This window comes from Nanorana parkeri, unplaced genomic scaffold (genome assembly GCF_000935625.1).
Source record: "Nanorana parkeri isolate BGI_ZX_2015 unplaced genomic scaffold, ASM93562v1 scaffold5, whole genome shotgun sequence".
In the NCBI taxonomy this organism is placed as follows: Eukaryota; Metazoa; Chordata; class Amphibia; order Anura; family Dicroglossidae; genus Nanorana; species Nanorana parkeri.
Genome location: NW_017306273.1, coordinates 335,161 through 358,653, shown reverse-complemented (window position 1 = coordinate 358,653; position 23,493 = coordinate 335,161). Strand labels below are relative to the sequence as shown.

Sequence of the window (23,493 nt, the reverse complement as noted above, 5' to 3'; positions counted from 1 at the left end):
ATTTTGATCGATCAAAAAAATAATAATATATATATCCACCCTAAGCATGGCACTGATGTAAATACCTGAGGGTACAGGAATACTACAGTGGTTAAACTATGAGGCATTATGTGGTTTGGATGAAGATGCAATTCATTAATACCACAGTACAAAAGCAGAATCTACAGAAAACACCTGTTAATCTTCTTAATTTAAAAATGAACAACATTGTCATAAATTAGCAAAGCCTGGACAACATCCTATGCACTGAATATCTCTATGCATGAATGAGCTGTATATAGCACAATATTCCAAAAACCTATCCGATATTGATCTCGCATATCTTTATTGCATTACAAACACTTTAGCACTTTGTTGAGTTATTTGCTTCAATGCTTGGAATACCATGTCTTGTTGGATGCTTGTTTTGTGTATCCAGTGGACTCTTGATGCAAGAATAATCTCCTAGCACCATGACTGTTTTTGGATTCAAAACCTGGAATATTGCTCTATGCACAGCTCATTTATGCATAGAGATTTTCAGTTAATTGGATTTTTTCTGCCTTGTAGCATTGGGGGTCCCTGGTTTGAATCCCAGCCAGGTCACTATCTACAAGCAGTTTGCATGTGTGGGTTTTCTCCAGGTACTTCGGTTTCCTCCCACACTCCAAAGACATGCTGGTAGGTTAATTGGTTCCTGTATAGATTGGCCCTCGTATGTATGCATGTGAGATAGGGACCTAAGATTGAGGGCAAGGACTGGTGTGAATGTGCACAATGTAAAGTGCTGTGTAAAAGTCAGCACTATATAAATACCAATAATAATAATTTTGTCTGGACTAGGGAGATTGACAATGCTGAAAAAATATTGATAAATGATGAAGAATTAATGGGTGTTTTATTTGTACCTGTAATATACAAATATTGAACCCAACGCCACAAAGTCTCTGACTTAGTATAAGGCCAGTCTTAAAGGCCCAAAAGCAGCATGTTTTCCACACTATCGGGCAGGGACAAAGCACATCAATTAACACCACTAAGTATCTCATCTGTGAGCCTATAAGCGCAAAGTAGAAAAACATTCACTGTTAGGAGAACTGGAACCAAGATTTGATAAAGGTGTGAATAAATGCTGGAAGCAGTATACAGAACCCGAAGATATCAACTGACCCCACTATAACTTAAAATGCCTTGCAACATTAAAAAACAATTATGTAAAATGTAATATTATAAAGCTATACTTTAACAAAAAATGGCAAACCTTCAGTGATGCTCTGGAATATGGTGGAATTCCACCGTCATATTTTCCAGAAACTATCCCACAAGCCAGCGGTGACCACGTCATAGCCCCTACACCTGAAAGAGAAGAAATATATGTATAGGTTCCAGTAATATTCTGACACTCATTTTAAATGGTGAAGGACTATAACACAACTTTTTTCTTTGTTCGACTGCTTGTGGCAGGCGTCAACCAAAGATCAAAACGGTAACACAGAGAGAGGTTTTAAAGATTGGGAAAATCTTACAATGCTAAAGTTCTTGGGGGTAAATCTCCATTTGTTTCCAGGAATTGAAAACTTCCCACCCATCTGCTAACCCCCTTTAATGGTTTCCTCTAAGGGACATGAAGGAGACTACAGCAGCATCACACTTGGGTCAGCAGCTGCCATTATGCAGCCAACTGGCCAGTGCACAAACAAGGTGAGGGCACTTAAGATTTGTGGAGCTGCATAGAGGTCCTCTGGGACTTGGGGGCCCATTTATACTAGATGTGGGTCAGGCAGGTGCTGAGACATCACTTGCTTCTATGTTGACCTGGGCGTTGCTCACTTCTAGGGCAGAAACAGAAGCAAGAGGTACGCCTTATAATGCTCCTGATTTATTATGTCCAAGTGGTATAAGCCAATAAAAACTGGCGCTGCCACATGCAAGAATCTTCCACCACTTCTTTTTATATCTGGCCTCTGCACTCTGCATTGTTACTGATCTCTGTTCTCTGTGTCACACCACTGACCTGGCGGAGTTAAGGGCGGTGCACGGTAGGGGTCAGGTGGGGCGACTGGTGGCGAGTAACTCTTAAGGCCTTGCTAGTAGCTCAGGACTTGAAATTTTGAGCCCTGTTCTAGACCATGAGAGTCCAGGGTATCACAAAGGCTAAGCCTCATCTGCAGCTACCCATACAAAGTGTTTGTTGAATGCAGGGCCCAAGAATCGTTCTTCCATATGGGCCATTTGGTGACTATGACTGCCACTAAGAAGAGTATTGGTCTGCGTGACAGCCAGGAAAGTAGCATTCATCAAAGCAAAATTCAGCAATTGTAGCCCGTAAGCTTCCATGACAAGTTCCCTTTTAATAAACCCATTAATCTCTATATGGGGCAGCACCTTACCGATCTTGTGGAACAGCTCCGGAAGTTGGACTTCTACCTTCTCCCTTTGAAACATGTGATATTCGGCTTGTTCACAGATGGGAGGGATCAGATTAAACTGCCGTGCTACGGAGTATGCTTCCTACAAGCAAAGAGAGAATGAACTGTGAATGTCTCATTGTTCTGGTTCTCTGTAATCTGCAAGTCAACCAAAACAGGACCTATTGGGGGGGGAAGCCTTGTAAATAATATACAGAAACAGACTCAAAGTAGATCTAAATCCAATCAATAAAATCTCATCTAAGATTAAACATGTGATGTAATTTCCAGTATGCAGTACAGGCAGCTTTCATAAGAATAATCCCTGGTGACCCTGCTAGAAGAGCCTTGCTCTCAGGTACTTGTTATGGAGTGACAGCTGCCTGCCAGCTATACCCCTGTTGTCACCCTTTCGCACATGCTTTAGATGGTAGTCTACAACTGGCTGCACTGACACACAATGTGCAGGCATGATCTACTATTGTCATTATGGGGAAGCTGATCCAGAATAATGATGTGCACCCGACACTGTAGAGAGTGCATATAGACAGGAAGTGGTTGAAAGGGGCCGGAGGAGCATTAGCAGCAAAAACTAATAAACTTAACAAAAAAAAGAAAACAGTAATTCATGAAAATGATGCATAGTAGACAGAGCAAACTATAGGTCTTCCGGTGAGGTTTGCATCTATTTTAATATGGAAACTGGAAGTAATCCACAGAAGTGGATAAAATAGATTCATCAGAAAAACAATGGCAGCTAAGTGCCCAGGGTGAGCCCTACTAAGTAGGGATGTTCAGATACCAAGTACCGTACTCGGTACAAGTACAGATACTTTTCCAGCTCTAAGACTAGACTAGAGAAAAATTCAAAAGTTAGGAGGCAGCTGTCATTTGTAAGGAGCACACAGAGCTTGTGGGATTTGTGTATCCCTGTTATAATGTATGATTGTTTTTTTATAAATATATATAAGGATGCATCAATACCATTTTTGCAAGTGCAAGTACTGATACTTGCCCAAGTACTCACAGATACAAGTACTGATACATTTTTGTTTATTGTCATGTGACAGTTTTTCTAAAACAATACAGACTAATGATTTCAGGACAGTGGTGGAGCGCCAGAGCCCGGTCCCAGCTACAAGCGCTGCCACCTCGGTAGTCCTGCACTGGTATCTGCTAGTATCGGCACTGGTATCTGAACATCCCTACTACGAAGTATAAAAAATGTATTGTGCATGGGTTTCCTAACTATAGGGAATTGAGGGGGTCTTTGTGGAAATCTAAAATATTTGTTAAAAATTTAGGCTGATGTTTTTTTAGGACTCTGCATCCCATTCTTCAGGGCTGATTACACATATAGAAAATGGAATCCTATATATATATTGAAATATTTTGCCTACTATAATTATTACATCACTTAGTAATATGAATGATATCATAGTAAAATAATCCACCATAAAAGCTCCGATAAATATTTTAGACTGCCACAAAGACCGGTGTTCTCTCGATTTCCTGTATTTCCTTCTCCATGGCTTCCCACTTGCTTTTAAGTTAATAAAGGGAAAGAAAACAATTCTGCTAACATGATATAAATATATCTGTGTTAATCAATGATACAATAAGATGTACTGTCAGCATTTGAAACCTAATAGTCTTTCATAGTGTGACATGGGCTAGAAAATATAAGGAGGGGAGAGGGAAGTGGGGGGGGGGGTTGCAAAATGTGCTACCGCGCATCAAACTGCTGGTGCATATATAAAACTAAAACATATCTGAAGTTTGTGAAACATATACATTGTGTGCTATATACATATATTCTGTGTTCAATCTAGTCCGCTGTCCCATGTAGTGGAAAAATGCTCACTCGACTCCAAAAATAATTAAGCTGCACATCTTCTGGAAGCATTTAACTGTAACTAGCTCTTGTCTGCCCAACTCAACGTCAACTCTCTTTTTTATGTTTGTATCTAATATTTATTTTTAGCCAAAAGTCCACTTTTCTTCCAGCTGTAATATCTTTCAATTGTCTTGTCTCAGGCTTTCCATGGACAGGTTGCGGACAGAACAAGGCTGGCCCTTGCCAGGACAGCAACTGTGGTGCATCTGTCCGCAACCTGTGATGTTTGAGTACAGTGCGTGTTTTGGTAACACTTCAAGTTATTCTTTATATAGGACAAAGGGAGCGATTTTTAATCTTTTGAAATCTGCAACTTTAATTCAAAGAGTAACTGATGATTTTGATATAAAGGTCTTTGTTCTGGGATAACAACTGTCCCCCCAATTGTGCCCCTGCACTGTCACCCTGTCACACGTACCCCTGGTGTAGACTACAGTTGGTCATGCTCCGCATGGCCCACCATTGGCAAGATCACAAAGCCGGTCCTGAGCAATAGTTTGCAGCTGACACTGCAGCAAGTAAAATGTAGCCAAAATGAAAATAAAAGCCATTTTCTTCTAATACACACTTAAGGTTTAGACGTACATTTTCAAATTTCTGTGCAATTCAACCCAACCATAGCAGATCTAAAAGTATGGTCAGCTGAAGGACCCGTACTGACAGGCTTTGAGATTTTTGGAGATGGCATCAGCTTGAGGACCTTCTGAGAACATTCAGAATTTATTGACAGGTACATTTCATCCCTGGCTGACCTTCTGACCTACATTTTATCTGCTTTAAATAGGTTTTGCATTCCTATAGACAGGTAAAGTAATGCAAACCCTATCTGATGGGGAAAAAAAGCACATCAGCACAGACTCTAAAGCAAATGTACAGTGTTTTAAAAATATTTCTCTATAGTCAATGGTTTTACCCAATCCCTGAAAGCCCAGCGTGGATGACATTTTATCTTAACAGCTTTTAAAGAGAAGCTACGGGCTCACGTTACCTTGGCATACCTTCATAGCACCTGGGAATCCCCCAAGTTCTAGCACTCTATTAGTCAATTTTCAACCACACAGCTTGCTGCTCCACAACTGGCCAGTATACTCCTGCTCTCTGCACCTGCCTATTGGCTGCCAAATGCAACAAGTGGTGTCAGTGGCGAAAAGGAAAGTACAGAGGGAAGGAAGAGCCAGAACAGTTACCAACCAGGAAGCTGCACAATGGACTACCATCCAACAGACACCAGAGTTTGGGGATCCCTGATCACTGTGATGATAAACAGAGGTCCTGGCTTAATGGACCTGGGGCAACCACCATCTGCATTAGACCTGTGACACATTGTGAGCTGGACATATGTTTCCATATTTAGCGTCTTTGGCCAGCTTTAGCCCGCTAGCTTAGTGTGTAAAGTCAGCCAAACAGGCAGCTGCTTGCCATTTACATGTTCTGTTTCTTTAGCAATGACAAATCATGCAGAGTTATAATGGGGGAAATGAAAAAAAAAAAGTACCATTATTTCCATAGAGCTCCATCGTGAGGTGCCCCAGTACATTGCCATTCCTTGGTTAATGACATGCGTCATGGCTCGAACGGTTTCTGCAGAGGAAATAACGAAGGGAAGATGGGACAGTAAAAACTTGGTTAAACATATACAGATGACTCATACCATGCAGAAAGCTAAAACTACCACAATGTGAAAGAGAAATGCTGCAAGGACATCTTGCAAGCAATGTAACCAATCTACACCCATAGGTAACCGATTAATGTGCATGAGCAATACCAAAAATGCGTATTTTGTAAATCTTCGGCACGGCCAAGAAAGATGAAGAGTTTTAAAAATTCAAGCAAACGCAAAGCTGGTATCAAGAAAGGCAAGATTACCAATTTTCAAAAGGCTCAAAAATCCACCAAGACAAATATATATATTTTTTACAGCACAAGGCAAAGTTATAAATTGGCACCAATGCAGCAACTGTACTCGGAACCAGAACTCTAGTCTAAGGAAGCTGCATATAGAATGCTGTGAAATAGCTGTTACAATCCATCAATGATCGGTCTTCCTGAAAGCTCTCTGACTCCTGAATGTCAGGATGCTGAAATTCAGAGAACACCAGAAGTCTGCAACCGTTATCTTTTATAATTGGGCTATATGTAATTAATTAAAAAGTCTAGATCACTACTTATTTCTCCCCATCCATTTTTTCTTTTATAATCTGCATATTTTATTTTAAAAATAGACTTAATATTAACACTCAGATCCTTAACACTGGCTAAGTGAACAATACCCCCCTAAAGTGCTGGCACCTTTGGATGCCAGCCATTCTGATCTTTAAAATTCTTCCCCGAGGCCCAGTCCTCCCCCTTGTGTTCAGGCCCAATCTGTGCACAAGGTCTCAACTAAACAGCATCAGGCCCGACTCCTCCTGGGGGTAAGCAACACCCTCTTCCCATTCAACATTCCCATGCCAGAGCCTACAATGGCCCCTAGATGTAGTAATGCTATCAAATGTACCCATTTTTATTGTGCTACCTAGGTGCTAATGAAAAACACACACCTTGATCTTATTTTAAAGAGTGTTTTTTTTTATAAATTAGGTCAAGATTCAGGAGAAGAAACACAAACTTCTGTATCCGCTTCAAGTCATCACCAGAGAAACATACAAAGCCTTCTCTTACAATACGAAATACAAGAAAGTTCAATTTCAACCACTTAGTCATATAACGGCAACGATATTCCCTGCTGGTCTGTTCTAAATTCTCAAAATGTTAAACAAAAAAAATAGCTGTACTGATATATCTGTAAAAAAATCAGTCAAGTCAACTGGACTTGCTGTATTTTTCTTGAAGACGTTTCACTGGACATCCGACCAGTTTTCTCAATCTCAATTCAATTCAGAAAGCTGGTTGGATGTCCAGTGAAACGTCTTTCACTGGATGTCCAGTGAAACGTCTTACAGATATACCATGACCTGGATGAATGAGAACCTTCGCAGACAGCTGTACTGATGTTAATTTTGCAGAATCAATCAATAATTAGTTAAACCAAAACAGTTTACACGTCAGACCCTCTAAACCAGCGGTTTTTAACCGTGGATATCCATAACCTTTGGGGATGTGGGAATCACATGAGAAGTGTATGGGGGGCTGGGTCTATGAATAATTTAAAACAAAAATAGATTTTAGGTTCAATAATGTGAAGAATCCTATTTCAAAGTGGAGAAATCGACTTGCTGTGTTTGTTGACAGGCGAGGAACATTGTCAGTAACCGTACCTTGATCCAAAACCGGCAAAAATATCTCTAGTTGTAGCTAGCGTGTATATTTGTGATTGAACATTTATATATAAACAAGTTAAAATCCTTATGATTTTCTTTCAGCTGATCAGCTCTTAGCTATCCATATGTTAATGACATCTTTTGAAGTCATATATGAAATGGGTGTGGTAAACAACAGTTTGGCAAAGAAAGTCTAGGAATATATTGGGCCATTCAAACATCTAATGAGACTAAACTCCGGAGTTAAATCTTAAAAATCTATTCAGGTACCTTAACTATTAACAAGAATGTATCTTATTTGTGTATCACTCGGCTGTAGATCCTCAAATCATCTCTGAATTGGTGCTGACACTGTCCTTCCTTCTGGAGGGGGTCTACTTTTGTTCCCCATGGTCCCTGTGTGTGTTGTAAAGCAGTCACCACTCCAAGCTCACTCCCGGGATGCACTACAATCTCAATACAAATTAGTGAACTAAACATGAGATTGTAGTCCATCACGGGGGTGAGCTTGGAGCAGTGGCTACTTTACAACACACACAGGGACCATAGGGAACAAAGGTAGCCCCCCTCCAGAAGGAAGGACAGTGTCAGCACCAATTCAGAGATTATTTGAGGATCTCCAGCTGGGTGTTAAACAAATAGGATACATTTTTATTAATAGTTAGGGAACTTGACTGTATCTTTAGGATTTAACTCCTGAGCTTAGTGTCACTTTTACTCTTGCAGTCGGGCTAACCCTCACATTGCAAGGGTTAATGTCTCGATTTGGTCTAGGGGCAAAAATAAAAGAAGAATGACCAGATTCTTGGTCCCTCCTGGCTGCTAGGCTGGTCCTTGCAGCCTCTTTACCCTGAGCTTTGGCTGTGGCATGTCCCTTGACGTCCTCATGTCCACATGCATTAGACATGCTGACGTCACAGGTCCTTAGACCGCTGGATCCCAGATCCAGCGGTCTAAGGACTTGTGCCGTCAGCATTTTCTAATACATGTCCATTGGACATGAGGACGCCAAGGGACATACCACAGCCGGAAAAATGGTAGAAGCAGCACACTATGATCTTCCAAAGAAATTCAAATTTGGAGGGTGGCTACTTTTGTTCCCCATGGTCCCTGTGTGTGTTGTAAAGTAGTCACCGCTCCAAGCTTGGTCCCAAGATGGACTATAATGTCAATACAAATTATTATGAGATTGTAGACTATCACAGGAGTGATTGAGCTTGGTGCGATGGCTACTTTACAACATACACAGGGACCATGGGGAACAAGCTAGCTCCTGTGATGGACTACAATCTCAATACAAATTTGTAAACTAAATGTGAGATTGTAGTCCATCACAGGAGTGGTGGAGTGCTTGGAGTGATGGCTACAAGAGAATTTAGTGTTTTTCCACACCAAGCTCATCAAGCCATGACAGTATGGAGCTGGCTTTGTGCAGAAGTGCACAGTTATGCTGGGGCAGAAAAGGATCTTCCCCCATCTGTTGACACAGTTTTTTACAATATCTTTGCTTGGTGTAGCATCCCCAGTACCTTCACTGGAAACACCTAAACTCAATATGGAGGGGTGTCCACACACTTTTACATAGTGTACAACCCCAATTCCAAAAAAGTTGGGGCGCTGTGTAAAATCTACATAAAAACTGAACACAATGATTTGCAAATCTCATGAACCCGCATTTTATTCACAAAGGAAAAAATAGAAAACATACAAAATGTTTAAACTGACAGACTGAACCATTCTAAGAAACAAATAAGACGTTTCGGCCGTGTCCCTTGTGCACAGAGAATTCTCCAGATACTCGGCATCTTATGATGATATTATGTATTATTATTATACAGGATTTATATAGCGCCAACAGTTTGTGCAGCGCTTTACAACATAGGGCAAGACATTATAATTACAATACAATTCAACACACAATGGTAAGGAGGGTCCTGCCCCTGAGGGCTTACAATCTAAGGGGGACGGCAAAGTGATACATGAGGAGGTAGCTGTGTGGGGATGAATTGTTTGAGAACGTGATGGTTGAGTGGTCGGGTTGAGGTGGAATAGGCTTCCCTGAAGAGATGAGTCTTTAGGGATCTTTAAGGCAGACAGTCAGAGTATGGGATAGACAGACAGGTTGGAGTAAGGAGTTCCAAAGAATGGGAGAGACTCTAGAGAAGTCCTGAAGGTGAGCATGGGAGGAGATGACGTGGGAACTAGAGAGCAAGTAGTCTTAGGAGGATCGGAGATGACGTTTAGGGTACTGTAGATGATAATTTAATGTCTTTGCAATTTTATGTTGAGGAACATGATTCTGAAATTGTTCTGCAATGTTTAGATGCAGCTTTTCGCAGATTGGTGAACCTCGGCCCATCTGTACTTCTGAGACACCCTGACTCTCTAAGATGCTCTTTTTATACCCAATCGTATTACTATTCTGTTGCCAAGTAATCTAAATAGTTGCAAAATGTTCCTCCAGCTCTTCCTTGTTAGTACCACTTACTTTGCCAACTTGTTGTTGCCCTGTCGCTGCCATCAATTTCAAAATTACCTTATTTTTTTCCCTAAAATGGTAAATTTTTTCACTTGAAACATTTTATATGTTTTCTATTGAAAAAATTGCCACTGCCAACATTTTTTCCCCATGGTATCTTTTTTTTTTTTTTTTTAGAACTGGGGTTGTATCAATAAGTCTTGTGTATATAAATCATTCAGTTTAATGGATCAAGATTACAAATTCCTCATTATTTAATGTACTTGCATACGCAGGAAAATTCAAACTAAATATACATGCATTTTTAAGTGTTATGCTTAAAAGAGAACTATGGGGTAAGTGTTTTTCCCCATAGTGCTCTTAAGGGTCACGGGAGGATATATACTAACCTCCTCCTGTGACCCAAAGCTCAGTATATCGCGAGCTACAGCTCAGTGACAGCGGGCTCGGCCTATCTAGAGGCAGAGCCAGCTGTACCCGCCCCTACCCCGTCTCGTTCTTCCAGTCAGTGCTAGAGGATTGGATCGGGGAGGGGGAATCCCTGCACGGAGCCGTGAGTAATAGTCACGGCTCTCTGCAGGGAGATGATCGAGAAGTGAGCGTGCGCCAGTATGTGTTCGCTTACTTCCCGATCTATTGAGCCGACGTGTGACAGTTTAATTGTCACAGGTCGGCCCGAACTATGAGGATGAGTGATTTTCACCCACCTCATAGTTCCCCTTTAAAAGTAAAAAAAAATAATAAAAAAAAAAATAGCAAAATTCTATCACACAGAAAGAAAAAAAGAAATTGCGAATTATATTTTAAAATATATTCCACCAAGACACTAGGCCGTAAAACTCAGCCGGGTTATTTAGGGTAACAGTTTGTGTATCAGATTGATGTGATGTCGCAAAAGGCGTTATGGAGGTGGATGGTTAAACTGTTTACAGGGAAGTAACATCCCCATTATACAGTGCTTGCAAGGCATACTGCAAAATGCAACTGTGACTTCTTAAGTGTTTCTAAAAGCAGACTGGCAAAGCAAAAGCTTTTGTAACTATAACTGCACAAAGAAACTAAAAATAAAGAAAAGAACATGCATTTACTTAAACTTTAGTCCATTATTAATATTTATTTAAGGCATGAAAAAACAAAATAGAATTTCAAAAACACACACAAAGTGCGTTGAATTAAAATTATACATATTACATTTGCAAAGACCATTTGCACGCTACACCAAGGTGTCTCGATTGAAGCATTTACCTTTGTTTTTGAAAATATTTTTAGAAACACTTTTCCGTAACCCGTACTGCAACTTTCTGCATCATGCACAACTCCCCCGTTTTTACAGGCCCCATGCTAAGAGAAGCAAAAACATCCGTCCAAAGCAGGAAATCCTTCCATGCATTGTCAGACAGAACTATGCCAACAAGCCTCGGAGTATACCAGAGGGATTCTAAGTAGTGCGCCGGTGCAAATCAAAGCAATACACTTTGGGTAAGAAAAAGACTCAACCATACAACCAAAACAAAGACATGCTCCAAGTGGGCAAAAATTCAGCATTATAACCTTAAAAGAGATAAAGGAGACTGTAGATGAATAAAAACATTGACAATCAAATTTTACGACATTTTGAGGTCTTCCTTAAATTTGCTTATTTTATTATAACAAAAACAACCTGATTGAAATGGTTTTTTTTGCCCAGCTGTAGCAATTGATCTACTCTTCAAGAAAACACATAAATAAATAAATGCAAGTTCGTATTTCTTGAAGGTCAGTTAGCATCATTGAGTATTCTCTTCACATTACTAAAGTGCTAACAACGGTAATGTGCTCTTAAGAAGAAGTAAAAGGTCACTCAAACGTAACACCGATGATGCAGAAATATCAAAGCAATAATAAAATGAAAAAAAGAAAGTCCAAACCTGTTTATACCATGCAAAATAATATAAAATAAATATATTCCAGTTAAGGGAGTAATGATATGATACACAAATAAGGGAAAAAAGAGGGTATGGGGATAACAGTAAAAGGGATTGTAAAATAAAATAGGATTTTACTTGCAAGATGTTCTTAAAGGGGATTTTTTTTTTAATGCATTTTATGGATTGTTTTTTTTCTTTTCACTGGGGTGTGGGAAGGTAACACTTATATGGTAAAGATAAAACGTTATCTGTGCCATAAAATGCCTTTTTGGACACGGAATTCAAAATGGAGACTTTGGGTACTGTGTACCTTCTATGATGAATGTTCTCGACTTGGAGGAACTAAATGGGTCTCCTGGTGATAAAAGAAACATTTAGAAAGACCAAAGTTTACAGCTGTAAGTTCATGAAATCTTTGACAAAAGGGCACAGGGCTTGAAAACCGTTAAAGGTACAAGAAAAGAAAAGAAAAATCAGAATACTTGTTTCATGACAGCAGAGCTATTGGAATAAGAAAATCTTTCAGATTAGTCAGTCATACCCCTTAAATGCCCTTTTATTGAGTGCTTTGGTTAGAAACGATGATGGGAATACTGCAAGATATTAAGGTGTTGTTCGGGAAGAAAAGTGTCAGTGATTGAGTATTGAAGTGAGAGCCGAAGTAGTCAATGTTTCAGAAAGTCATTGATTCTTCAAAAAAAGGTTAAAAAAGAAAACTCCAAGCAAATGTTTAAAGGGAACACATGAGTACCAAAAGATGTCAATTTTCTAATGTTTGCTAGCTTGATTTGATCATTTTATTTATTTTTACACAAGTAATACATAGCGTATCCATTAATACTCAGTCTGCATATCAGGGAGTTTTCAGGAAGAAAGCCCAGCACTACATTCTTGAATGCACAGCCTGCAAAGCGGATTCAATCACACGGGTCTATCCGGCTTGGTGTTAAAAAAACAAACAAACAATTCCATTGGTTTATAATAGAGCGGGGAATGCTTAGACCCGGTGCCAGGTTTGTCTTGCTTGGTGTGTGGCCCCATTTGGGAGATTCCCCCTCACTTCCCGTCAGGGCAGGAATTATTTGGAAATCTTTACAGCAGGGGTGGGCAACTCCGGCCCTCCAGGTGTGCTTTAAATACAAATCCCAAATACTTCTACTTCTGGCAGTCATGCCTGTAACTGTTAGTCTTGTAATGCCTCATGGGATGTGTAGTTCCACAACAGCTGGATGGATGGAGCTGGCCCACCCCCGCTTTACCGCAAGAACACAGACAAAAGAAAAAAGGTAAAAAGGCTGGTGTTGGGCTTCAAAATATTGTTTTTCCTGATCTCCTTCTGAAGATGCTAGTTGCCTGGCACTCACTGCAAGGAAGTTCACGAGCCGGTTCTTAGTGCGGTCCTTGAGTGTCTCTTCTCCTCTGCTGCAGTGGTCTCGGAGTCATCACATCCAATGCAGTGTATTGGACGTTAGGACCATGACGGACATACCATCACTGCAGCAGAGGAGAGAGGCTGGAGGGAGTGCTGCTGGCTCAGAGGCTTGGGTGGCTATAACTTTTATTTTACACTTTTAGGGAGTTATTCTGCAGTGTGTCTCTGATCTATTATATGAGGCTTCAGAAATCTGGTATTCTGGCTAAGAGGTGGGTATCTACTTGCTGCAAATGATACATATGAAAATCATATGCAAGATTTCCTATTTCTTTAATTAAAAAATAAACACTATACATTTCTTTTAAAGATAAGCTGCAAGTAGAGTAGCATCCTCATATCTTTAGTTTCATGATCCAGCCACAGGTCACCAACAGAGTTGGTACATAACTATATAGCATGAGGGACTCATGAGGGAATAATGACCACTAGCTGCACATGAAAAAATATATATTGCCGGTAAAAAGGGGAATTATAGCTGCCTGAATTTTTTTTTTAAAGGAGTTCCACTTTAAACATGAGCTTGAATCACACATATATTGATATGTATATATTGCTGGAAGTTTATCCCGAGGTTGTGTAAGATAAAGACTGAATTTTAAGTCAACTGAAACGTCAGTTTTTTAATGAGTGAGGAGGTTCTCCAAAAAAGTGTAAATATTCCAAAAAAATTCAAGTTAATTTTTGAAGTTTGCATATAAAAGCAAAGTTGAAGGATAATCCTATTCCTAAATCTATAGTTTCCCATAAAAAAAACCAAAAAAAAAACGAATAAAGTAAACTGTATTTCTAACAATGTTTACATCCTTATTAATGCAAATAATTCAGAAAATGAAATGATAAAATAAGAAAACTGTTCAAACTATTACAGCAGAGTAAGTAATCAACAAACTACAATTCAGCATTAATATTTGCAAATGATTTATGATAAAAAAAATGAAATGCATGGAGGAGTGAGCTTTACCGTATATCATGATACAACGGGGCATGTAAGCTAAACACTGGCACAAAGATCATTCCAGTTTAAAATACATCAATAATAATAATAGCAATACCCTTGTAGTCCCTGAATTGTTACTTTTTTTAGATTTACATGTTTTGTTTTTTTAATCAAGAAACACACTTGCAATTGAATCCAAATTAGGCTCAAGCCGCTCAGGTATAAATGTCAGTGTTATCAATCACAGCGAACATTATTTTCAGCCATGTGACTGATCATAACAGCAAACCATTCCAAGTTAGTGAACTGAGCCCAATATCAGTCATTTAACACTTATGTAAATATTTTTTTAGGAAAACAAGTTTAAAGTGGAACTCCGGGCTAAATACAAATCTAGGCCGAACAAGTGACACTGACTGGCACTATAGAGAAAATAAATCTGCACTTTTTTTGTGGTGCTCCTTTGAGGCATTAACTGAGTTTGACGCACGGTTGACCAGGGGAGGGAAGCAGCAGACGGTGCTACTTTATCATCATGCAGCATAGCGTGGCTGCAAATAATCCATCATATGGAGTATATGCATTCCCAGACAGCTATGAGGAAGCTGTATTTTGCACCATTGTGGGTACTCATTGCCTAGGAAGGGGCAGATCCAAGCTTATGGCACAGGGAAGTTGTTTCTTCACCACTGTGGTTATGTTTAGGGCTGCAACAACTAAATCGATAATAATCGATTAAGACAATAGTTGGTGGAGAGAGAGAGAAAAAAGAGAGAGAGAGAGAAAAGAGAGAGAAAGAGAGAAAAGAGAGAGAGAGAGAGAAAAGAGAGAGAGAGAGAAAAGAGAAAAACTTTTTTTTTTTAAATGCAACCAATCGATTAGTTTAAAAAATAATCGTCCAACTAATCGATTATTAAAATAATGATTAGCTACAGCCCTAGGTATGTTTGTATACTGGATTTTTGTGGGCAGAGATGAAATGGGGCATTTTACCCTCCATGTTGAAGTCAACCGTTGGATAACGATTCATTAGAAGAAACATAAAAAACGAGTTGTCTCTAAAAAAGTCACGTTATATCTGTAAAAAAATAAATCAAGGCAACTGGACTTGTATTTTTCATATGACCAGCTTTCTCAATCCACTTGTACAAAAATTCTCTTCGGAATTTACTCAATTGAGAAAGCTAGTCGGATGACCAGCGAAATGTCTTTAAAAAAAAAAAAGTCCAGTTGCCTCGATTTATTGTTTTACACATACAAAAAAATTAGGATCTTAAAAAATATTAAATGAAGTGGACCGACGTTCAACTGCTAATAAAGCTAAATGAATTAAATGTAAAAGCAGGCTGAAGAGTAAAAGCAGGCTGAAGAGTAAAAGAAGGCTGAAGAGTAAAAGAAGGCTGAAGAGTAAAAGAAGGCTGAAGAGTAAAAGAAGGCTGAAGAGTAAAAGCAGGCTGAAGAGTAAAAGCAGGCTGAAGAGTAAAAGCAGGCTGAAGAGTAAAAGAACGCTGAAGAGTAAAAGAAAGCTGAAGAGTAAAAGCAGGCTGAAGAGTAAAAGAAGGCTGAAGAGTAAAAGAAGGCTGAAGAGTAAAAGAAAGCTGAAGCGTAAAAGAAGGCTGAAGAGTAAGTCCTGGTTCACACCTAGGCGTATTGCATATGCGCGTCTGTCGCGTGTTTTTTTAGCGCGATTCGCGGTACAAAAAATCACGCGACACACACGCGTTTCCGAGGGCTACTTGGCTGTATCCCAATGTATTTGGACATGTGACTGGCAATTGCTCCAGGAAAGTAAACATTCCAGCACTTTTATGGCTCTTTATGTATCCACCCCAAAAAGACAAATGTGCTGTACTTTGAATCTTGCCAGGAGTTCCACTTTAAGGTATGTATCTAGAGCAGGGCTAGTCAAACTCCGGCCCTCCAGCTGTGTTGAAAATACAAATGCCGTCATGACTCTGGGAGTCATGCCTGTGGCTGTCAAAGTCTTGCAATGCCTTATAGGATTTGTAGTTTCACAACAGCTGGAGCTCCACAGTTTGGCCACCCCTGAGTATTCACAGCACATGCCGTGCATGAATGAATTAAATACCATAGAGAAAATATTTTAGGAAATGTTACATCATCTCTGACCTAAAAATCTAAAGAGGACACACAATATTCATGTGCCAGTTTTAAAATGTGGGCACCTATTTTAACCAGCATACAGACAAATATTAAATGCGAACACCCAATGTGAGGACATAATGGGTCGGTTCACTAAGCTGTATGAGTTATTTTATACTCCTCATAAATCAAATTTTTTTTTAAAAGTTTTGGATATAATGAAAAAAGGTTAAAACATCGGTCAACTATTTGAAGGAGAACTATGAGGATCTATCCTCATAATTCGAGACGACGTGTGACAATGAAACTGTCACACGTCGGCTCAATAGATCGGGAAGTGAGCAAACCCCGCAGGGATTCCCCCCACTCCTGCTCCGATCCTCCAGTGCCGAGTGGAGGAACGGACGGGAGAAGGGGCGGGTACAGCTGACTCTGCCTCTAGATAGGTGAAAACTTTCAAAACTGGGGAAAAACACTTATCCCGTAGTTCTCTTTTAAGACTGACTGTGTCCCCAAACTGGAAACATGATTTCATTTGTCTGAGCAAATAGCAACTGGTAATGAAACATTTGCATGTGTTTTGTTTGAGTGAACAGACCCCCATTTCCAATGCGTTGCTACAAACTCCATCATGTGAAATAAACCTCATCATATTCTTATTCAAATGCTGCATCTACATGAGATAACACACTTCTCTTAAATTGAGGACATCTTACCTTCCATTGGAGTGTTGGGATCAGGACGGTTAGCAAACACAACATCCACATATTCTAGCTGTAGTCTTTCTAGAGAAGCTTTTAAACCTTAATAACAATGAAGCAGACCATTAATAACACATTGCAGACAGCATCTCCAGAATCTCTGCAACAACAAGACTGTAATCTAAGGGGCATATGTATAAAGTATTGATCTATATGTCTTGCACTTGCTGATAGTTTACCCAACCTCCAGCATACTGACCACAGTTATAAAAGATATTCACTCATCTCATCCACCCATCTGGTCGGTGCAGTATTATACTTTTGCTGTTCATGGAAAATCTGGATTTACCATTCCTCAATGAGAAATTTAAAGTCCACTTCCACCTTTGTAAGTGATTAGCATTTATTGTGGTAATGAAGTGGTGCAGGGATGATATATACATGTGCATAATTTTTAATGACTCACATTGCAGGCTTTCTTCATTTTTTTTTCTTAGGCCCGAATCCTACAAATTAAACATTTGCTCCACAGGAAATTCAGTCTGACACCGGGGTCAGATTGTAAAGCAGCCTGTAAACAGCTGCCCCCCTACCTGTGATTCTGTGTAACATGATCACTAAACACCAGCTTTGCCTTTACACACAATACACTATCCAGAGGGAGTACCACAGTGAATACTAATGAATGGAGGAGAGAGAGCTCAGAGAGAACTCAGTTGTAATATACACACATTGCTTGTAGAGCACAGAGGAGGCCATTTCCATGAGGATATGGAGAGATCAGCTAACAAAAACATTAAGTTTGTGTGTTCATATACAGCAACTGCATGTGCCGGCTTTATGTTCACTCAGTGTACATTGCTGGCATATGCATTTAAAAAAATACCTCTGCAAAGGTGGAAATGGGTTTAAGTCTTAGTAACATTGGCTGTATTTATAAATTAGGTCAATGTTACATTCAAAGCAACCAATTGCTCCGAAACATCTGACGCTGTAAAATCATTTTAATAAATGATCAACTATTGTCAGCGCACAATCATATTCTGCTCTTCCACGTTGCAAATGAGGACTTCAAACTAAAATCCTCCTTTGCCCACCATGATACGCTTTCACTGTTCCAAAAAGTTAGGGTGGAGGAACATAGACAAGCTAATGTGTGTAACATTCCCTTGCTTTTAATAATTATGCCCCTAAGTATGAGATACAAAAGGAAAACATTAAAATGCAAGATATGGTTTTGATATTGAGAAGCAGTTCGGATACAAGCCAACCTACTGAACTTGTAATGTGAGGGAGCAGCTAGACTGAAGTTCAATACCCGACATCCTCATACAGTTTTGGGGCTTGTTAAGAGTCTGCATTGTACAGTTGGCGCTGAATTCCCTTTCCTAGTTATGAATTGACGATATGCTGAGCAAGTGGAAGGGTGGCCACCCAACTGAGCAAAAATTCAAACCTTTTTATGTGCATAATTGGCCACTAGGGCAACATACAATGCTGATCTAATTTGCATTTAACAGTAATCAAACAACCATTGGAAATTTTAGAAGCCCACAGTGGGCCTTGTCTTCTATCAATCAGACTGGTAGACTTGCACTGGGAATGAGGATCAGCAAGGCACAACCATTTTGCAGTAGGAATGTTCAGCTACCAGTTCAGATACCGATCACGTGAACTACTAGGGTTGCAGCTGGGACCTGGCTCTGGTGCTCCACGACCATCCTGAAATCATTCCTCTGTATTGTTTTAGAAAAATTGTCACATGACAAACAAAAATGTATCAGTACTTGTACCTGTGAGTACTTGGACAAGTATCAGTACTTGTAAAAATTGTATCGGTGCATCTCTTATATATATTTATAAAAATAATCATACATTAAAACAGGGACGCACAAATCCCAGGAGCTCCGTGTGCTCCTTAAAAATGACAGCTGCCTCTTAAGTTTTGAATTTTTCTCTAGTCTAGTCTTGGAGCTGGAAAAGTATCAGGTTGTTAAGTGAGGAACTTTATACAGTACTGTACTGCATTAGTACAGTACTGTATAGTGTTGCAGATGTACAGTACCGAACAGTGTACTGTACATCGGGCAATGAAATACTTACCGGGACCCGCAGCGAAGAACGGAGGACATCACTTCCGCCGCGACACGTAGCACTGACGCTGACGCGCAAGGTCGGAGGTCGATCGGTGGACGGTCATAAGTGCGAGTGGTCGCAAAGCAGGTAAGTGGCAAAACGAGGAATGTCTGTACAGTACTTGGTATCTGAACATCCCTATTTTGCAACAATATTTATGAATGCATGCAGCCCCGTAGGCTGAATGAGAGAAATCTAACCGTGTATGGCTAGCTTTATTGGGGTCATTGACTCAAAGACAAAGAGTCTTGGTACAATCATCACTGCAATTCAAAGTCCTTTTAAAATGTCAATATACCAGAGAAGCAATGTAATACAATTATATTTTCTTGACACACGTGAATAATAAAATATAGCTTAAGACTGTTATTGTGCTAATTGACTGGGAGATAAGACATTCAAGCAAACTCAGGATGAGAGTCCTTTTGAAATGTCCATATTCCTTTGATCAAGGGCATGAGGAAAATTAGGCTTCATTGACAAAAATTCCATTAAAACCATAGTGGCCACATAAAATTCCTGCCCCTATTTAGATCCTAATCTAGAGTTCTGAATCTTTGTGAGAATTTACATTCCCATTCCAGCTGCTCCCCACTCCTCATCAGTAGAATAATCTTGAGATCCATTACCCTGTGGCCTGTGCTGCAGAAATGGGCCACTACAGGTACTACTGTTTTGTTGTTGCTCATTGTTAATCCGTTGGCGAAGGTTTTGACTCGTCTCTCTAAAGGAGTCTTTTAAGGAAATTTGCACACAAATTTAGATAAACTACGTTTGAGGATCTGCAGTAAAAAGAACCCTGCTGTGATCCCAGAACTGGTACCATATTGGTGCCATGGATATATACAGGTGAAACTCGAATAATTAGAATATCATGCAAAAGTAATTGCAGTAAGTGCTGCAAAAGGGGCCCAAACCAAGTACTGAGTACATATGCATGCTTGTACTTTTCAGAGGTCCGATATTGTTCTATGTAGAATCCTTGTTTTATTGATTGCATGTAATAATCTACTTTTTTGAGGTTGTGGATTTGGGGTTCTTGGGGTTTTCATGAGCTGTAAGCCATAATCATCACAATTATGACAAATCACGGCTTGAATTATCTTGCTTTGCATGTAATGAGTCTCATATATTAGTTTCACCTTTTAAGTTGCATTAGTGAAATAAATGAACTTTGCACGATATTCTAATTATTCGAGTTTCACCTGTATATGCAGGTTTCACATGTTTTCTATATGGAGAGAGATGTTCCATGTAGTACTGAGCTGTTTAGGGAACTTCTTCCAATAAGCAGTCTTAGATGATAAGAGAAGTGCTTCCGCAAATATTTTCTTTCATCTGTGGAGAACAGGCTGGAACTCTTTTGTGAACCTCTAGGTGTGGGTTGTAGGTGATCACCAGTGGGACCGGACTATCCTTTTTAGCCTGTTTATATTGTAAAAGACTGGTTCAGGGGGTGTTAGCGCTTTGCTGATCTGCGAGTTGCTTGGCACTGGATTGTAGACCTGTTTATGAAAGTCCTCCTGAGGTGTTCCAGTCCAGTTGGGCATTTCTGTCTGAACAGATCTGATTGTATCTTATGGCTTGGCTACAGAAGACAGATTCTTTATTGTGTCACACAATACTGTACTCAAAATTTATGTTTTTAAAAGCGTAAAAGAAATTGAGCAAACTCTCAAAAGCAGCTGGATGTGAAGCGGCTTGGTTTGGCCCATCCATTATATTTTATGGGTTATGTATTTTTTAGGGTTAGGCTAAGGTTAATGTGTGGGATTGTGTCAGTGCTTACACAAGTTTCATGACCCCCCTCCCCTCCCTCATGTGATAGTTCAGGACAAGGGCTTGGTCATTCAGTCCTCAACACTGCATCCTGGGAGGGGGCCAATACTCCCCTGTAACCGGAAGCACCATATATTACCTGACCCTTCCTTACTTTTAAAAGTTTTGGCTGGAGTTGGCCTTTGAAGTTTGGGGTCAGGACAAGTAGGGCAGTGTTTTTTTTAATTACACTTTTGTTCTCCATCAAATACCAACAGGGTGGGGTTCTTGGAACCGAAACCTATTGACCTGTAATGTATGTACATTAGCCTGATCATTGTGGCATGTGTATTACAAAAAATAACAAAAAATACTAAGAGAGGTAAAGTGCATTCATTTGCTAATATAAATGTCCTTTTTCTAGGAAATGTTTAGATGGCTGTAGAAACATTTCCTAAAAATATCAGAAAGTCCAACCCTATACTTCACATTCAAAAAATATTAATTTCATCTTAAAAGGTCACCTCCACTAAATCTTACACTGGTACCAATTGATAGTGTGTACTAACTGGCTCTGGTTTCTTATAAATCTCAGAGATCCCCAGTGCAGAGATTTTTCTGCTTAGTTTGGTATCCAAACTCCCCCACAAGGTCATAATAAAGATGTCAACCTTCTCACAGACGGATTCCTTGGAGCAACTCTTGATGCCATCAATTAGCTATGTAATGGCCACAAGAGTAGGACAGAACTGTGAACAGTGGAGGTGGGGATGTCTTTGCAGTGAAGTGGCCGATACATACAAGAATACAACACGTCATTCCATTTGCCAACTGCCATAATAAGCCTAAGTAATAGGACTGACTGGAGCTGGCTCTTAATTGCATCACTTATAGACCGACTAATATAAGGGAGAAAATGACACTCTACCTTCAATTATATGTTTTCTGGATAAACCTCTTTCAGTTTCTGCCCTATAACATAGAAAAGTTATCGATGAGTTTAGTTTCAATGTACAAACACACAAGGATGTAGAAATAATTTTAATGACTTACTTTCCTCCCCAGAAAATTTTGGTTGTAATAACCAAACTGGACCGTCTGGGAAAAAAAAAAGAAGAAGAAATATAACAAGATTAAAGGAAGAACATTTTTATCTATTGCGTCATAAAAACAGTTTTTGAAGTTTAATATATAGGGATGCACCGATACTAGTATCGATATCGGTGCTGATACCGAGTATTCATACTTGCCCAACTGCTCCGATACCTTCCCCGATACCGGAACTTCCGGCAGAGGAAGATTTTCTCTGACTGGCAGTGCCGTAGGGGAACATGGAGCCAGTTTCACGTGCAATCAGGAAGCCAGGCGGTAATTAAAAACCCGCCTTCTGGCTTCCTGATTGGCCGTGACGCCGGCTCAATGCTGATTGGAAGGAAGATTTTGCTTACTCAGGGGAAGTAAAGGACGATGATGTCTGTACATCACACAGTAACCTGTTTTGATTATCACATTGGGGATTTTGGATGTAATTTAAAGCATAACAAAATCCAAAACAAAACAGCTTACCAGTCCTTAGATATGGTGACTGCATTAGTTCTCATTATTGAAGGGTATCTATGGGCCAAAACTAAACATAAATCTGTATTTTTATATTAAATTTCCATCTGAACAATGTATCATCATCATCATCGCTTGTTGGAAGCAATGCATGATGGGATATGTAGGCTTGCACAGGGCACGCGAGTTTAATACCCAACAAGATATCAAGAAATTAAGCTGTAGTATTTGGCTGCATGAATAATTCACCGCAGCCTTTTTTCATTCCAGAGCAAGAAGTGTGCACATGAAACTGGTCACCACATAAAAGATTAATCACACAGCTTTAAAGTGCAAATAATTACCTCCAACCTTTCTTCTTGATGATGTTTCCTAATACTACTTCTGCCCTGAAAATGAACACAAATAAAAGGTGAAGGCCGTGAATAATGGCATTAAAAAGGCATCAATGAAGGATATCTTATCAAAGACAAAAGACACAAAAAGTGGAGCCTAAAAAGGGCTTCCAAAAATAAATAGAAGTTAGGACAGAAATTGCCAATATATTTACATAATCTCAGGTCATGCGTTCTTGCAGCTTTCGTTGTTTATAGACTGTAGCAATACCCAAAATAAACATCCCTTGCAGAGGTGTTCCTAAATACAGTGGACTATGGACAGGTCTATGGGGGGGTTGTCATTGGTTAATCAAACCACAGGGGTGTTCTAGAGGAGGCCATGGCTAGGCATAAGTGGAATCATGCTGCCAAAAGGCTAAACACATTTCTATAGAGCCCAACTTATGTCCCTTTCATACTTGTTGTGTGCCCCTCACACCCCAGCAGTCAGCATTGGTTTGTAAAGCATTTTTACACAATCTCAGGTCATGCGGTCTTGCAGCTTTCGTGGTTTGTAGACTGTAGCAATATCCAAGAGAACCGTCCCTTGCAGCAGTAT

At 39.7% G+C, this 23,493-nt stretch overlaps 1 protein-coding gene across 6 annotated transcripts in view; it reads right to left on the bottom strand.

Moving 5' to 3' along the window:
* Positions 1–23,493, bottom strand: part of KCNAB2 (potassium voltage-gated channel subfamily A regulatory beta subunit 2) — a 99,555-nt gene that overhangs the window by 4,116 nt on the left and 71,946 nt on the right. For 4 of the 6 annotated variants that reach the window (XM_018552665.1, XM_018552680.1, XM_018552655.1 and 1 more), the window contains 7 exons: positions 22,902–22,946; positions 22,054–22,098; positions 21,929–21,972; positions 17,122–17,208; positions 5,780–5,865; positions 2,370–2,490; positions 1,241–1,335 (listed from right to left, as the gene is read on the bottom strand). In XM_018552665.1, coding sequence (XP_018408167.1) covers positions 1,241–1,335; positions 2,370–2,490; positions 5,780–5,865; positions 17,122–17,208; positions 21,929–21,972; positions 22,054–22,098; positions 22,902–22,946 — 523 coding nt within the window. Of the gene's footprint in view, positions 1–1,240; positions 1,336–2,369; positions 2,491–5,779; positions 5,866–12,240; positions 12,286–17,121; positions 17,209–21,928; positions 21,973–22,053; positions 22,099–22,901; positions 22,947–23,493 lie in introns of all 6 variants that reach the window. The other 2 variants (XM_018552648.1, XM_018552672.1) reach the window with 2 other exon arrangements.